General features: G+C 37.0%; 1 protein-coding gene across 1 annotated transcript in view; it reads right to left on the bottom strand.

Moving 5' to 3' along the window:
• Nucleotides 1–618: 618 nt before the first annotated feature.
• Nucleotides 619–16,492, bottom strand: part of trip11 (thyroid hormone receptor interactor 11) — a 35,797-nt gene continuing 19,923 nt past the window's right edge. Inside the window, exons 14-21 of the mRNA XM_028437892.1 lie at nucleotides 16,194–16,357; nucleotides 14,063–14,166; nucleotides 13,809–13,908; nucleotides 7,604–7,685; nucleotides 6,700–6,814; nucleotides 4,127–4,249; nucleotides 2,670–2,814; nucleotides 619–1,697 (exon numbers count right to left, since the gene is read on the bottom strand). Of these exons, the coding sequence (XP_028293693.1) occupies nucleotides 1,480–1,697; nucleotides 2,670–2,814; nucleotides 4,127–4,249; nucleotides 6,700–6,814; nucleotides 7,604–7,685; nucleotides 13,809–13,908; nucleotides 14,063–14,166; nucleotides 16,194–16,357 (1,051 nt within the window). The 3' untranslated portion in view covers nucleotides 619–1,479. The remainder of the gene's footprint in view (nucleotides 1,698–2,669; nucleotides 2,815–4,126; nucleotides 4,250–6,699; nucleotides 6,815–7,603; nucleotides 7,686–13,808; nucleotides 13,909–14,062; nucleotides 14,167–16,193; nucleotides 16,358–16,492) is intronic.

The following is a 16,492-nucleotide window of genomic DNA, read 5'->3' as shown; positions in this document are numbered from 1 at the left end:
TTCTGCACATTTTTCCACTTTTATTACATTTTTGGCACTTATAAACCCTTTCCACAACTTTTTCCACTTTTACTGACCCATTTTCACCATATTCCACACCTATTTTTGCAAATATAACCACATTCATGATTTGTCATGCAAGTTTTATCTATATGTTCCAATTTTGACACATTTAAACGCTTTTTTTTTTTTTACCATTTTTTCACACTAAAAATGGGTTAAAAGTCACTAGAAACGGTGCAGCTTTTAACCAATTTCTGTGGTTTGTAAAATCCCATTTCACCACCGTTTCTGGTGACTTTTAACCCATTTTTATTTCTGATTAAAACAAGGATTTACATCTTTAAGATGACTATATACTATGGTACAAATTATAATAAACTTCACTCTGTGTTCAACCACCTTCTTCACCCAGGTCTCTGGCACCTTTAGTTTCAGAAGATTGAAAACCACTGCTCTGTAAGACCACACTGCACATCTGGGGGAGGCTGTACTCCACATGTGTACCAGAGACAGAAAAACACACCGGAAAGAAGAGAGTTCAGCAGCAGAACTTTTATTTCAAATGTCATCCCTCTGTTAAAACAGTGGTTCAAACTTTTCCTTTAGGATTCTTTGAGGTCAAGTTCAATTCTAACAGGAATCAGATTTTTTTCTTCCATTGAGGATTTACAGCTTTGTTTTACCTTTTTTATCAACACACTAAGAGAATCCCTGTAACATTCCTTCGGCATTTGATGTATGTACAAAGTGCTGAGTAGCTTAACAACTACTTGCACTGCATTAGAAACTGTGCAGTTTTTGTACTATATATACACTTATTATATCATTTACAATCTTGATTATACAATGATTAGAAAATAAATGCAGACACCTAGGATCCTCCGCCCCCAGTACCTATAAATAAAAAAGAGCACCCATTTACATATATAGAACTATATCGTAGAAATATAGGTATGCATTCGAGTCCTGTGGGCAGCCATAGTCTGAGCCACAATCCCAACACTTAGTCCATGTGAAAGTGTGGTCGTCTCGAAAACACCACAAAAAGCCTGCATGGCTTTAACAGATGTAGTGAGCCACAAATATTCACAAGCTGCTGCTACAAGGTCACTTGTGATCAGAAGTGATGGGATGAGTGCAAAACAAAGGAGACGACAAAGAGAAAGAAAAAGGGATAAGATAAAAACCTACTGTTCTCAGGAAAATATACATACACTGATTGTGGAGTACCTTCATGTGTCATATTTAATAAAACATAAAACAATTAAAGGGGGGGGTTCTGTTGCATAGAGCTGCTTTTGCAAGTAAAAGTAAAACCAACAACTCCATCCCTGTAAAAAATAATATATTAAGCTATTTTTCTGTGGTGATTTTTTATTATTTTTTGGGAAGAAAACAGCATCATCGCTGAGAAATGCCTCGCGTGTGCTCGTGGAAGGTTAATAATGCTGAACTAGCATTTTCGGGCACCCGTGATCATTGCTTCAACAAGTCTTTGAGCACGGCTCCAGCACTGGACTCAGCCGACACGGGCACAGGCGTGAAGGTGGGCAGGGCGCTGGAGATGGGCTTCATCAGTAGGTGACCTCCAGAGGACCCCCCAGCGCCAGAGCCGGACAGCAGAGGCACGGCTGCAGAGCGAGGGGCCAGGAAGGGATTGGACTCACTAGGTCGTTTATTGGCTGCTGCTGCTCCTACACAGAGAAACAACAGAGAGACTTTACAATTAACAACAATTACATTAGATCAGAAGAAGAACACGCAACACCTGCAGTTTGACTGGATTCATGCACTAATGCAGTGTTTCTCAAATGGAGGTACATGTACCCCTAAAGGTACGCGATGGCACTACAGGGGGTACTTGAGAGAGAGAGAGGAAAATTAACAATTCAAAGCATTAAAATATGACGTTTTATAATGTAAAAATGATAGTACTAAATATTACCAACAACTCACAAAACGACAACAAAAACGCACAAAATAAGAGAAAAATATACTGAATAACAAACAACAAAATACACAAAATTACATTAAAAACACACACACTAATGGAGAATAATGGTTTCTATTACCAGCAACACACAAAATGACAACAAAGACACACTAAACATGAGAAAACTACAAAATACACAAAAATAACAAGAGAAACATGCAAAGCGACACCAAAAACACACTCACTGAGATAGAATAATTGAAAAAATACCACAACACACAAACAAAAACCCACAAAATAAGAGAAAAATATACTGAATAATAAAAAGAACAAACAAAATAGAAAATGACACCAAAAACACACAAAATGATGATAGAAATGATCTTGATTAGAACATGACCTGAAAATACAAGAGTCAGTGTTTGACCCACACCAGGAGGGAGATAACTGTAAATGATAAAAACTAAATAAACAAATCTATTCAGGAGGCACAAAATACTGTTTAATCCCACTTATTTAAAAATGTGATTCTTTAACATGTGTGTTATCACTCATTCATTCGATCATTATGCTCTATAGTTGTTTTTTCACAGAATTCTGAGCTAAATATTGTTGTCGGACAAAGGGGGTACTTGAGTCAAAAAACGTTTGAGAGCCACTGCACTAATGAATCAAACATATGGTAAACGTAAACAGTAGGATTATGATCAGGAGTCACAACAGTTTATTTTACCAGGAGTACTGCTGCTTCCAGCACCGCTTGTTCTTCTTGAAGAAACAGCGCTAAGAGGCGTCATGTCATGGACTGGAAGCTTTGGTGCAGGCAGGGAAGGGGTCGACTCCACCTCCAGGAACTTTACAAACATCTCTGAAAAAGACTGCAACAACAGGAGAGCGTGAAATATGGGATATAAACACCACACAAGAGCACACTCACATTAGATCCAGAGAAGATAAAAGGGAACCTGGAGGTCTCCTAACATCTGGGCTGTGTCGTAAATGTAATACCAACTGGTGATGTCCCGATACAACTTTTTCACTTCCGATACGATACCGATATTGCAGCCTTGAGAATTGGTCGATGCCGATATCGATCCAATGCGATATCATACGTACCTTTATTACTTGTTTTGTAGTGTGGAATGTTAGAAAAGCCTTGATCAAGCGATGTCACTCAAACAGAGAACAATAGTCAACAATTCAAGTTCACTGCAGTTTATTTTATACTGTCAGTATATGGTGGGAACAACTGAGGGCAGGGCCAAAAACAACAAAAACTTATCAGAGCGTTTATATTAATTCCTTTTCTGGCTGATATCGGATCGATATCCGATGTCAACATCGGATCGGGACACCCCTAATACTAACGTAGCACTCATACCAAGTTTGACGTCAAAATGAGTATGTAGTATGTTCACATTAGACAGTATGCAAAGATTGAGTGCGCAAGAAATACCCGGATATATACTATATGGGGACATTTCTGAAGTATACACGATGGGCATATGAGTCATACTCAACCGCCCCATGATGCATTGCGTGCGTAACGTAAAATCGTCCTGCATATCTTCTTGTCTTTCATTGGTTTTTTAACGCTTCTGTAAATAGGGCTCTTGTTTTGAAGTTAACAGGAAGTTCAGTCAGTAGCACAATGGCAGGTCTCCAAAAATCTCAGGAATGTCAGCATGAGATGTGTTTTTGTGAGTTTTATGGATCAAATGAGCACATGTGGATATTCTACTTGGTCACTTTCTCACTTAAAATGTTTTCAGAACTTCCAAAGGTGGAGAATTAACGGAGATATTTTTCCTCAGTGTGCTTCAGGTTTTTCGTCATAGATTTGATATGCATTTTGGGAATCTTGGAAGTATACTTGAGTGGGAACGGTCATCATCCTAATCATACTTATAGTATACAGTAGACAGTATATACTCATTGAGTTTGTAGTGCATAGTATGAAGTGTGACATTTCAAACACAGCCTCTGGGTTGCTTCACTGTTACAGAGTTGATTATATTTTACATTTTATTTTAAGACAGATTCTATACGTTTAAATACAGTCACCAGCTCTGGACTTAATATTCCTTAATGTATATCTGAGTTTGTCTAGCAAGACCACAACACTTGATGAGTTTCTTCATATGAAAGTATAAAAACGAGTGCATTTCTGTATGAATAAGATTGTCCTACCATGTTGAGACTTTGGACACTGTTGGGTCTTTGTGGAGTGTTGGGGACACTTTGAGGTCCTCGTCCTCCCAGCCAGCTCGACACCCACCCAGTGACACTGTGATGTGTGTCCGCCTCCAACAGCTAAAGACAGAATGAAAGACAAATTAAACAACTTGAATAAAACCAATGGTATTTGTTATGGGTGTGTGTTTGGCAACGCTTTACTTAAAATTCTATACATAAAGCTGACATTACACTGTCATTTTCTGTCATTAGCATGAATAAAATGTCATGAAGGCTGTCATTAAGTGTCGTTAGCTACCCTCACCCCATTAGATCCCTCCACCTAACCCAAAAATGCCAACATGGTTCCAAAGGTGTCATAATTTAGCTAACGACCCTTAATGACAGCCTTCGTGACATTTTATTCATGCTAATGACATCATAATGACAGCGTAATTTCAGAATTAGGTATAAAACTGCAGGTAAAGTTTTGCCGTTTGTTTGTTTCCTTTTCAGTACAATTCTCTGGACCTCATGGTCAAGTTAAACCGATCCCTTTATAGTTCACCCTCATTGATACCTTAAAAAAATCATCAGCCCCATTTATTCACCAGGATTTAATGTAGTTTTTCCAAATAGAAAGCATTTAGTTTACTTATTCTGAGTCATGTCTTTGGCCTTTAACTGGCAGTAGAAGTGAGAGAGTTGCTCCACTGAGGCACTTTTGGAAAAATAGTCTGGTTCTGTGATACGTTTGGCTGCTGTAAACTAAGCAGAGTGGAAAATATTAACAGGGAATGGGGGAGGAAAAAAAAAAGAAAATGAAAAGCCTTCAATGTTAAATCAAGGGTCATCTGATGCGCTGTAATCATGTTGGTCTCAGATACTGTATCCGTTTGCTTTGAGAGAGTTGGCCAGTATATTTGGCGTGGAGTCCATCAGAGCTAATGCCAGGAGACGTGGATCAGAAAAAGCTGTGTTTTATAAGAACTAAGCTCAGAGAATATGATCGACTCAAGGCTTTGTGAACATTTACCATAAAAAAAAAAAAAGCTCCACACATTCTAATCAGCCTATTGGTCGAGTTTGGTTCTTGATTGTATACGTACTAAAGGCAGATGGTGCACAAACAACAATGATTCTCCCTCTGACCTAGTGGCTCTCAATCTTTTCAGCCCACGACCCCCAAAATAAAGGTTCCAGAGACCGGGGACCCCCACTGTAGCTGAAAGTGGTTGAACACAGACACGACCATTGAAGAACAGTCATGTGCAGACAGGGCCATCTATAAGGGGGGATGAAGGGGAAAGCTTTTTAGGGGCCATCAATCCATAAAGTCAGTAAAATGATGGACCACTGTTCTATGAATCAGTGATAACCACATTTATTTATTTATTTATTTATCTGAATTATATCCACTGTTATACAGAAGTTTATCATTATTTACTTCATACTATATAGTCATCTTAAAGACGTAAATCCTTGTTTCAATCATAAATAAAATGGGTTAAAAATGAGAAAAAATGGTGGAAAGGGTGGTGATATGGGATTTTAAAACCCACAGAAATTGGTTAAAAGTTGCAAATTAGAGTGGCAAGAAACGAGCAGAAAAAGTGGTAAAAAGGATTCAAGGGGATCAAAGTGTCAATATTGGAACAATTAGTAGAAAACACAAGTTTAAACTGGCAAAAAATGGGCATGACAATTCGTGAATGTGGTTAAATTGGCCAAAACATGGTGAAAAGTGACAATCATGGGTCAACGTGCTACATTAGGTGGGAAAAGTGGTGGAAAGGGTTTATAAGTGCCCAAAATGTCTGAAAAGTGGAAAAATGTGCAGAAAAGGCATTGAAATTTAATAGGGAAGCGGCAGTAATGGGAGTAATGTAGCAAAAATGCATTAAAAGGAGCAAAAATATTGGAAGAAAAAGTGACAAAATAGGTTAAAATATGGATAGTTTGGTGTAGTTACAGAAAAAGGGTAAAGTGAGATAAAATTGTCTCAAATTGTTCAGAAACAATTCTTTGTTTCTTACCCTCCCAGTGTCTCGCGACCCCAAGGTTGAGAATCTGGTTCTAAGACTAAATCCCAACCCTAGTGGTGAAAAGGCCTGATTTTTTTGTTGTGCTTTTTAAGAGGCCAAAAAGAAGTTGCATGAAGTGATGCATAAAGAAATACTAGTAAAGATTAGAAGCACTTTTTTTGATAAATTTGCTGCTTATAAGGAATACAATAAATCCTCTGCCTCTAGTACCATACTGAATTGCAACTACTTCTTTATGATTACATTTTTTTGGTATAATTTCTTTGCGTCTTGTTGAACAAATCATATTGTATTGTGTAGAATTGAATCGCCATCCAATCAATATCAAATCGTATCAAACTGTGAAAAGGGGTGAATCGTATCGCATCGTATCGCCAGGGGAGCCAATGTGCTAGTGTATCGAGGTGCGTATCGAAATCGTTGTCAGTGATGGAGATTCACATACCTAGTGCATATGTCTTTGTACATTCATAGTGAAATCATGATGCAAAATGTATGCATGATAAATAACAGTAGAGTACGTTAACAGTGATTGATCCTCACCTGATCCACCTCCTCGCGGGGCAGACCCAGAACACTCCCCATGAGACGCAGGACGTCAGCACGCTTGGCTTTAGGCGTGTGGAAGTATCCCAAGAACAGGTTACGCACCAACACCCTGCACACAGAGAGCAGCTTTAGGATGGATTTAAATTGTCTTAGTACTAGGGCTGGGCGATATGGACCAAAACTCATTTTGTGATGTGTTTTCTCAAAATGACAATTTATGATGTAAATCTTAATATTTTTAATTGTTGTTGTTAGTTGTCTTTCTGACCAGAAAGACAACTTTTGGTTAAATTTGCTGATGAAAAATGCCACACAGACATAATTATTAACAAAGTGAGTGAGTTCTGTCGTGTCTAACTGTGCTTGTCATGCTGTTCTGAGAAGTAGTGAAAGCAGTGACTCCTAGCACGTCTTTTAATACAAAATAAGCTGTAAAAATATTTATCAGAATAATATAAAAATTGTGAAGGACACTGTTTGACTGCACTCTATGAACAATATTAAATACTTGTATGATGTCATTTGTACTGTGTGACTGCATAAATGAAAACAAATTAAAAAAATATAGATACATCTTAATATAAGCGATTTTGTATTTTTCTATATCGCCAAAATAGAAAACTTGATATATCTTGAATCACAATATATCGCCCAGCCCTATTTAGGACATATTACGGAAATATTTTGTTCTTTTTTCAACCTAAAACAAAATTATGTAAATCCAATCCAATGAAGAACAGTACAATTGAAAAGGAATAACCTCCTTTAAATAAATAAATAAATATCATGATTCAGACATTTTAAATTGAAAAACTGAATTAAATTGAAAGTAAATATTAGAAGAAATCCCTTTGAATCATTACTGTATAAGACTGAAGTTGGACGTTGGTGAACCTACTTGTCGATGGTTCCCTCTGTGCTGTTTAAGACGTTAATCAGTTTCTTCTGCACCTCATCCAGCATCTCCTGTCTCACATTCACTGTAGGAAAGACACACAGGGACAGAAAATGAATTAGGTCTAAGGTCAAAACTCACATTCAAACAGCAAATTCTCCTCATCAACGTCGTCTTTTTCCAGTAGCACGACACATGCTCCATCCCAACTTCTGCTTTGGTTCCCCAAAACTATTTTTTGTTTAAACTCCAAAGGGTTAAGCATGGTTTTACCAATCAACAAAGTACCGTTAGTACGTCAGGAAAAAACATCATTATGAGCACCTGCCTAATAATGTATTTCCCTTCACTTTTTGACCAACTCTACTGACAGAAGGAATGGACTGTGTCTCTTAAAAATGATGGTCTGTATTTTGTTTTGTGGGGATGTAAACTGTCACAGTTTGAGTTTGTAACCAGTCATGTATTGCAATTGTACCCGTGCTGTAATTGCCATGAGCCATCACAAATTGTCATAGATAATGATAATATCTTAGTTGTTATTCACATTAATATTGTGTATTAAGAAGTGTAATAATGTATTTTAAATATTTCAGCAAGTTATTTGTCAGTGAAGTGCATTTTTTGCCAAAAATTGTAGATCATACTGAGATTGCTGTACTGGACTTGTCATACAGGGATTACTGTTCTGATTTTAAAAAATGCTTAAAAAATATGATTGTCATGATCATATGCTAATTTATATGAATACAACATCTTATTTTTGTAAAGCATGTTCTTATTAATCTGCATCTGTTTTGAATTTGACTTTATTACATTAGGGTACCTGTTATTTATTGCAATGCATATTATAATCATGTTTTTTTTGGAAAATAAATTATTCCTTTTAGTATTGAGTTATATTATAATCATGTTTCTAGTTAGCTAAAAGCACAAAAATCACAACGGAAGCAGCAAAAATTCATTTTCCAGTAACATTAACTTTGGACATTTACTTTGAAATTGAATGAACAATCTCAGCACAACAGAAGTAGCAAAAAGCTAAGCAGAAGTAGCATTTTCCAGTAGTGCGCATGCCCAGATACAAACTCAGTACGATGCAAACTTCACTTTGTGATAGCGACAAAGTTGATTTTGTGTTTTCCATAAAATCTAGTAGAATAAAGTTGTCAAATTATAAACTTCAAATGTGAATTCCAAAAAATTACATTAACTCATTGAGTGCCATTCACGTTTATAGATGTTAATTGTGTTTTTTGGCTGGGGCTGCTAGGAGACAGTGTGATGACACTCTCCGGTTAATATCTAACTTGTACAATGATGTAGTGACCATCCGGTGGCATGTCAGTGGCAGCAGTGCACCTTTGAATGAGAGATCACCCATGATGGGCAGAGGTCAGAAGGAGAGGAAAGTTGTTTGCGAGACAGAAAATGGTGCTACGAGAGTTGATGCTGAAGTTCCCAGCAGCTCACACTCGACCATAGCATGTGTAGAACTAAGTGGACTATTGAGAGTGTTGCGATGGTGAGATGAAACAATCAAAAAAACGGGGCAAGCGATGACACTCGGCATGTCCTTGATGAGGAGGAAGTTGCGTGTGTGGAGAATGACGGGGGAGAGACTTGGAGGAACGCCAAAATACAGTAAGAAATCCATTCAACTCCGACATTGATAGCAAAATAATAATAATACTTTTGCCATCAAAAGCCTGGTCTCAGTGTTGCTTTTGTAGTTTTATAGAAGGAAACCAATGTTGAGGGGTCCCTAAAGCAAAAAAAAATGCTTCAAAGTCACAAACATATTTTTTCAGAAAAAGCCGTTTTTCTCAGCTTTTTGTTACAAACTGGCGATTTGTGTGAAAACTTGCTCTATTCAACTGCTGATTACAGAAGAACAAAACAAGCCAGAAACACAATTATTTTTTTCTGATGAAATTAGAGACTTTAATCGTTCAGAATCTGGTGTCAGAATTCAGATTGTCATAAGACAGGATATTCTGTGGGTCTTTAAAAATGAGTCAAAATGCTCTAAAATGGCTGGCACTGAGGGGATTGAAATTTGGAAAATGGCTTAAATGTTAATGGAGCTTAAAAATGACATCTGTAGAAAGAACAAAGTCTGAAGCAGTATCAAAACCTACAGTCCTCCGTTTATTGGCTTTGTTTGAATAGTAGTTAGTGATGCAATGATCTCTCACACCCATGTGATTTGGAACATGTGACTGATCAGACCAGGCCGCCTTCTTTCTTCGATCCTAATGTGTACAAATGGTCACCATGACCGGTAAATGGCCTGACCATCATCAAACAGGCTCAAACTATTCTGCTTCACAAACATTAACTTTCAGGACGAGATTCATCTGCTGCCAAATGTATCATGAAAACTAACTATGATAATCAGAGGATTTGCTTAAATATTCAAGAATTATAACTGATTGAAGAAAATAACTAACAGGGTTTACATGCACATGAATAGATGATCGTCTGAGTTTTAATTTTACAAATAAACCTGAAATATTTCTAAAAGAGAAAATCTGTTTCTCAATAGTGTGACTATGAATGAGCAGATTCTCACAAATATTCCCCCCAAACTTTGACGACATATTTTCTCATTAGTAGCCGATTGTAAAGCAAAGATAAAGTTTGATATCAGGACTGAACAAATACTAAGTCTGAGCATGAACTGCAATCTAATGGGTTTATCTGGTAAGAATAATATCTGCCAAGTAGGACATAAACCACACAGAGCAACCTTGTGATTAGATTGGTATTCAGCTGGTGAAAAACAATACAAATGTCTGGCTTTTAGCATGTCTGTGCACTACAGACATATATTTAAGATTAAGATAAAGAAAGCAGATTGATAATGATCATAGGGCAAATAGAAAGGTAGGGATAGTGTTTTCTTTTTATTGTATACGCCCCCCTCGGAATGATCGGTCATTCTATAAGAAAAACATTTGAACTAATGGCAACAAAAACACAAGAAGTATCAAATTAGGTGATTTCAACATCCAGGTCCAAACCTATAATTACAAAAATAAGCACGACTATGAAAAACCTAAATATTGTGGACATTTGGAGAGAAAGCATGCATCAAATCAAGATTATTAAAGACTAAATTATTACTTTCAAAAACGGTTATCAAAAGTATATTGGTCGTCATGTTTGTATGTGTGTCTGTGTACACGATAGTGTCCTCGGGTAAAGATGAGACCATTCAATTTTGGTGAAGGTAGGTTAAAGATCAAAGTCACAAAAAAATATCAAAAATCGCAAAATTCCCTTCCTTTAACATGGGGCTAATTTTCTAAAATTCATATCTCCGTCAGATCTTCATCGATTCGTTCAAGATTTTGCAGGATGATGTAAGGCTATGACATGCAACATCTGACCAAACTTGATCCGGATCCAATCCAGATTGCTGACTCAGCGATTTTTAAAAATGAACATTGGAAAGCCCGTTTATGACTTTCAAAAATTCCTATTCAAATTTGGTGGATTGATGTCGGGTTGTGACCTCTATCAAAATGTCGAGTTTCGCATGGATCCGCTCCAGAAAGTGGATTTGGCAGCAGGTTGAAGTTTGTAGATATCACCAGGATATCTTCATTCCACTAAAGTCTATCACAAGATACAGTTTGGTCAAGATCTGGATCCTGATCCAGGTTGAAAGTCCACCATCTTTGAAAGTCATTTCTACTGTCGTTTGTGGATTAATAGCTGTCAAAACTGGTTTGAAAAGAGTTCCGACATTAACCTACAATGAAAGTTCAAGTGTATATCATGCCATCTGCAGCTTTTGACATGTGAAATTGGGCTTTTGAAAAGTCTGCACTGAAGAAGCACTTTCATTTCTTTGTTCAGTAGAGACCACTACGAAATAGGACGTTGTGATATTGAACCTATAGAACTATATATATATATATATATATATATATATATATATATATATATATATATATATCAGATCATGGCCTGACCTAAATGTCAATCTGCTTTAAAGGAGAAACCACAGTCTACCTTGTGGAGGCTTGATTCAAATATTTTTTAATAATTCTGGGACCAAGGAGATCTTTAAAATATTTTATGTTAAACGATAATGGTGCAGTACAGCCCTGATCACTCTAGGATGTCAGGGTTCTCGCCAGTGCTGTTGAGTGTAGGGGCCTCGGATGTTGTAATTTTGATCCACTACGTTCAGTTTTCAGCAACGTTGGGGGGATTTTCTGTTTTTTCATTTTTTTAATTGGTACCGTCGTAATAATTGTTGCACATTTGGACACAAAAGGCACTTCCAGGCACGGGTTCTTTAAACTCTCTTTTGAATCTGCATGGCCGAGAAACACATACATCAGTTGCACTATTAAATACAGGCGATTTGCTCGGATGCCCCTGTAAGTCACTTAGCAGCCCCCAATGCTGCCTGTGTGATCCTCTGCTTTGTATCCGTAATAACTGTCCAATATAAACAGTGCTTCAACCAGGACGTATCGTGTAGCATCACATGAAGCTGCTCATCATGTTTATAACTCGTAATGGATCATTCTACATGAGCACGTACAGATGTGAATACGGTTTAAACGTGTTGAGGCTTAAAGAGACATCAGCTTCATTCGAGTCAGACAGGTTCGGGCCCTGTTCTCTCGGGCCTGGTCTTCTTTTTTAGGCCCAAATAAAGCTGTACTGTGAGCGTGCGCCTCCTCAGCACGTGTGTGTTCCAATATTAATGCAGATCCCATATAATACAAAATATAAATTTGAAAAGTGCTTCTTAGAATCAGTCTTTTGAATAAAATGTCATTTCTTGTCTAGACAGTGTTCGTGATTATTTATTAGTGGAGGACCAAAACCAAGCATGCCTAACTCTCTCACTAGATTCATCATGACCTTCACCAATAACAAATAACTTTTAGCTTTAAAGTAATGCTGGAACAAAGATAAAAAACAACAAAACTTCAAAAATTTCTTCACTAAATTTGGCCCTCTGAGAGTTTACACTAGTTGAAATTTGGTAGGTATAATCTATGGATGTGTACGCATCGACGCTCAGAGCCTGATTTTCAATTTTGATTTGGGGCTTCAAAAGAAAAAACAAAAACAAAAATCGATTTCTCAATGAATATGATGAGAGGCTCTAAGCCTCTTTTTTCTTTTTTAAATGGGGGGTGGGCCCCCAGCGCCATTTAAAAAAAAAAAAGTTTCCAAATTTATGGGAACATAGTTGTGTGATATATCGTTTCAAAGGTAATTAAAAGCAGATTACAATAATTACACAATTCAATTAGGGGCCCGGGAGCCCACCCCCCTTTTTTCGGCAATTTCCATTAAAGTCGTTTTCTCATTTATTTGAGAGACAAATATTGCGACAATTAGTGGTACCGAATCATTGACACATACAAATATATGAAAGGGGCCCATTACTCCGTATGTGCCACAGGGGCGCCAAATGACTACTCATCCGTTGAACCGGGCTGTAATTTGACATGGATATTTCTATGAGCGAATGGCAAAAGCCTCTCGGAGACATCGATGTTGCACATCCAATGCTAGTCTTTTTTTAACTCAGTGGAACCGAGTCATTTCACTGAATTCTCGGGAACGTGGTACGTGCTATTCGGCGCAGAGACGTCCCGGGGGCCGTAGCTCATCTGAACTTGTTTAAAAAAAAAAAGAAGTGACCCAGAAACAGGGAAAGTTGACCATGACTATGGAAAGATTCAGTATTGCTTCAATACATTCTATTAAAAAATGCAGGAACTGTAATCCACTATCTGCAGCCTCCCCACGAGCAGATGGTTGTAATATTCTACGTAATCGTACCATGAAATATAAATTATTTAAATTTTTTAGAGTTGGGATAATAACTGATTACAGTGAATTTGTTTTCAAAAATGTAATCAGTTTTTAAAAGAAAAAGGGAAAACTATTTCATGTCAGAAATTTAAAATATTTAAAAAAATGTGTGAGAAAAATAATAAATACCTTATTTTATTAAATAATAAAATGAAATGCATTATTATGCATTAGCATTTTAATTAATTCTTGCATTATTTTTGGTAATTGATGTAAATGCTGACACCACACACATACACTGTATGATTAAAAGTACAAATAAAGTCTAAGGCTAAATGCAAAATGTTACGTGCTGCTTGGTGTGACATCATCATTCCTGTTGAAGATATTTGTTTTTGTCCTTCGTGCTCACCTTGTTTTTTCAGCTCCTCTATTTGCTCCTCTTTAATATCGAGCTGATCAGTCAGACGTGATGCAGATTCCAAAGCAGCGTTGGCCTCATCCAGATTCAACTGATACAAACAAATACAGCATTAAAAGCTGAACTTTGATGATTTTCACTCCATGGCAACCATTTTAAAAATTTAAATAGATTGATTTTATGTATCGATTAGTAGAATTAGTAGTGCCAAATATATAATGATCCTTAGAGGGACCTTCCCTTACCTGGAGAGCAGAGGCTTGGTCTTCCAGAAAAAGAGCTTTTCTCTTCCACTCCTGCTTCTCCTTGTTGAGTTTCTCAAGTTCTGTTGAGTACATGGCTTTCTCCTCTGATGGGAAAAAAGAGAAGCTCAAGAATACCAAACAGTATTTAACAACTTCAATAAACACTCTGAAACTGATGAGCTGCCTTTTGGATTCAACAAATGTTTGTCTGAATGTTTAACGCTCACATGTTGAAGGCTTGTATTGTTAACCATCTCTCTGCTAATAGCAGTGCTTCTCAAAGTGTGTGGCGCGCCCCCTAGTGGGGAATGGAGGTGTTACAGGTGGGGCGTGACAAACAGGAGAAAATCTTCAATTTCATGCCAATTTTCTTAAATCCGAGTGGAATTACTGTATACTACAAACATTTGACCATACATGTCACACATGATCGTTGGGCTTTCTATTTTATATTAAAATTAACTTGTGTTATCATGCCACGAGGACTTTAACAACCTTTCTCCATTGACAATAAAGATAATTAACACCAAACAAAATGCAAACACACAAAGAAAGTAATAATAAGAAGCCTAAAAATGTAGCAGAAATTAAAATAGCATTAAATTATTTGAGCGCATTAGATATGATCAGGAACAAAATGTAACGTTGAACTAAAAAGCAAAAATAAACACATTTTCTATAGCCGATTTTAAAAAAAATATTTCTTTTTTTCATTTTCTGAAGCTTTTTGTCATTGATTGCAAACAATGTTCCATTATTTCATAGTTTTTGACTGCTGCACCTTTACATTTGTTTTTTTATGCAGGTGATTAGTTTGATTTAGTTTTTGATTTATTATGAAATATGATGTTACTTGTTCCCTGTTAGTTTAATACATTTGAAAATACATTTGAGAACCACTGGCTTAAGGTAACAATGTATTGAATTTGATTCCCTTGAAAATGTAAATATTTAATATGTTGTGTTCAGTGACAGGGAAGGTGTCAGGGTAGGCAAGGTAGGCAGGGCCTACCCAAGGGTGAATTTATATTTTGATTATTTGTTTTAATTATAATATAATTATAAATTATTTATTTTTCCATTTTCAATAGCCTACAGTACCTATAAGTTTGAAAGTGTCCGTATTTTGTGCGTTTCATAGCCCAAATTACTAATCAGAATCAGAAATGTTTTTAATGGCCATGTACAGTTTTAGGGACAGTACAAGGAATTTGTCTTGGTAGTTGGTGCACAAAACAAACAAAAAAAATAAAAAACAAAGAACAACCCAGCAACAATAATAATAATGATAAATATAAAGGATGAGAGATAAATAAAGGATAGATAGAGAATAAAGGATAAATAGGATAAATATAAATATATATATAAACGGCGCTATTTCCTGGAACAGCTGCACAGTCTTTTTTTTTTCCACTCCGCTGTAAAGCAGAGGGAGGCCACGCCCCCTCCCAAAGGCACGTTGCTCCTCTGCCTCCATTCCCATTGCGTGTTTTTACGTGTTTGCGCATGCGCAGTCAGGTCCCCAAGATGACAACCATTTATGTCCAAAAGCAGTGTAGAGAGCTGCCTTTGGACGTAACTGCGCTATGCTAAATGCTATACGTAAGTTCACAGTACATTAGTGAATAGATGCTATGTGACCGCTGCTGCTACGTTCTCTAGCTAGTGGGCGGGATAACGCTACAGTCAGGATGACAGTGCTAGAGATGATAGAGAAACTTTTTTTTGAGGAAAAACGAGATACGTGTCATGAGATATGTCTTGTTGGGAGAGTATGGAGGCTATATTAAATAATTGTTTATGTTTCTTTGATGGTGTTTACGATGTTGATTTTGTTAGATGGCTAAATGCTTGTTCATGTGGATCTTGTTGGGTTTTTTCTTTCTTATTATGAATTTTATATTTTGATAAGCACATTGAGATGATTTTGTTGGAAATTGCTTTATACAAATAAAATTGATTTGAATTGAATTTACACTTGCCAGCAGAAACATATGAAATTGTCATTGGTGGTCTCGATTTGCAACGTGCCTACCCAACCCTAGTGGTCACGGCACGTCACTGGTTGGGTTAAATGCCAGTGATCCGTTTGATGAACATGGAAATTCTCATTTGAAATGTGCCAACTTGCCTTGTTGGAATTGCTCTAGCACCATCTGAAGGTTGGCGAGAGAAACTGCGTACTGGTTGACCTGCTCCTGGGACGTCCTGAGCTGAATCAGTGCTTCGTCCCTCTGCTTCACTGTCCCGCTGAGCTGCTCCTGCAGAGACTCCACCTGCATGCTGGCCTGTTGGCTGGAGGAAGCAGGGTTGCACGAGCTCCATGAAAACATTTACTCTCAAACAAAAACAATAGCCAGACCAAGACATTTGCTCTTTTTTTTGTAGAATCAAGTAAACAAATTCATAGACAAGGCATGTGATTCTCAC

This window comes from Gouania willdenowi, chromosome 22 (genome assembly GCF_900634775.1).
Source record: "Gouania willdenowi chromosome 22, fGouWil2.1, whole genome shotgun sequence".
In the NCBI taxonomy this organism is placed as follows: Eukaryota; Metazoa; Chordata; class Actinopteri; order Blenniiformes; family Gobiesocidae; genus Gouania; species Gouania willdenowi.
This window is presented reverse-complemented; position numbering and strand designations above follow the sequence as displayed.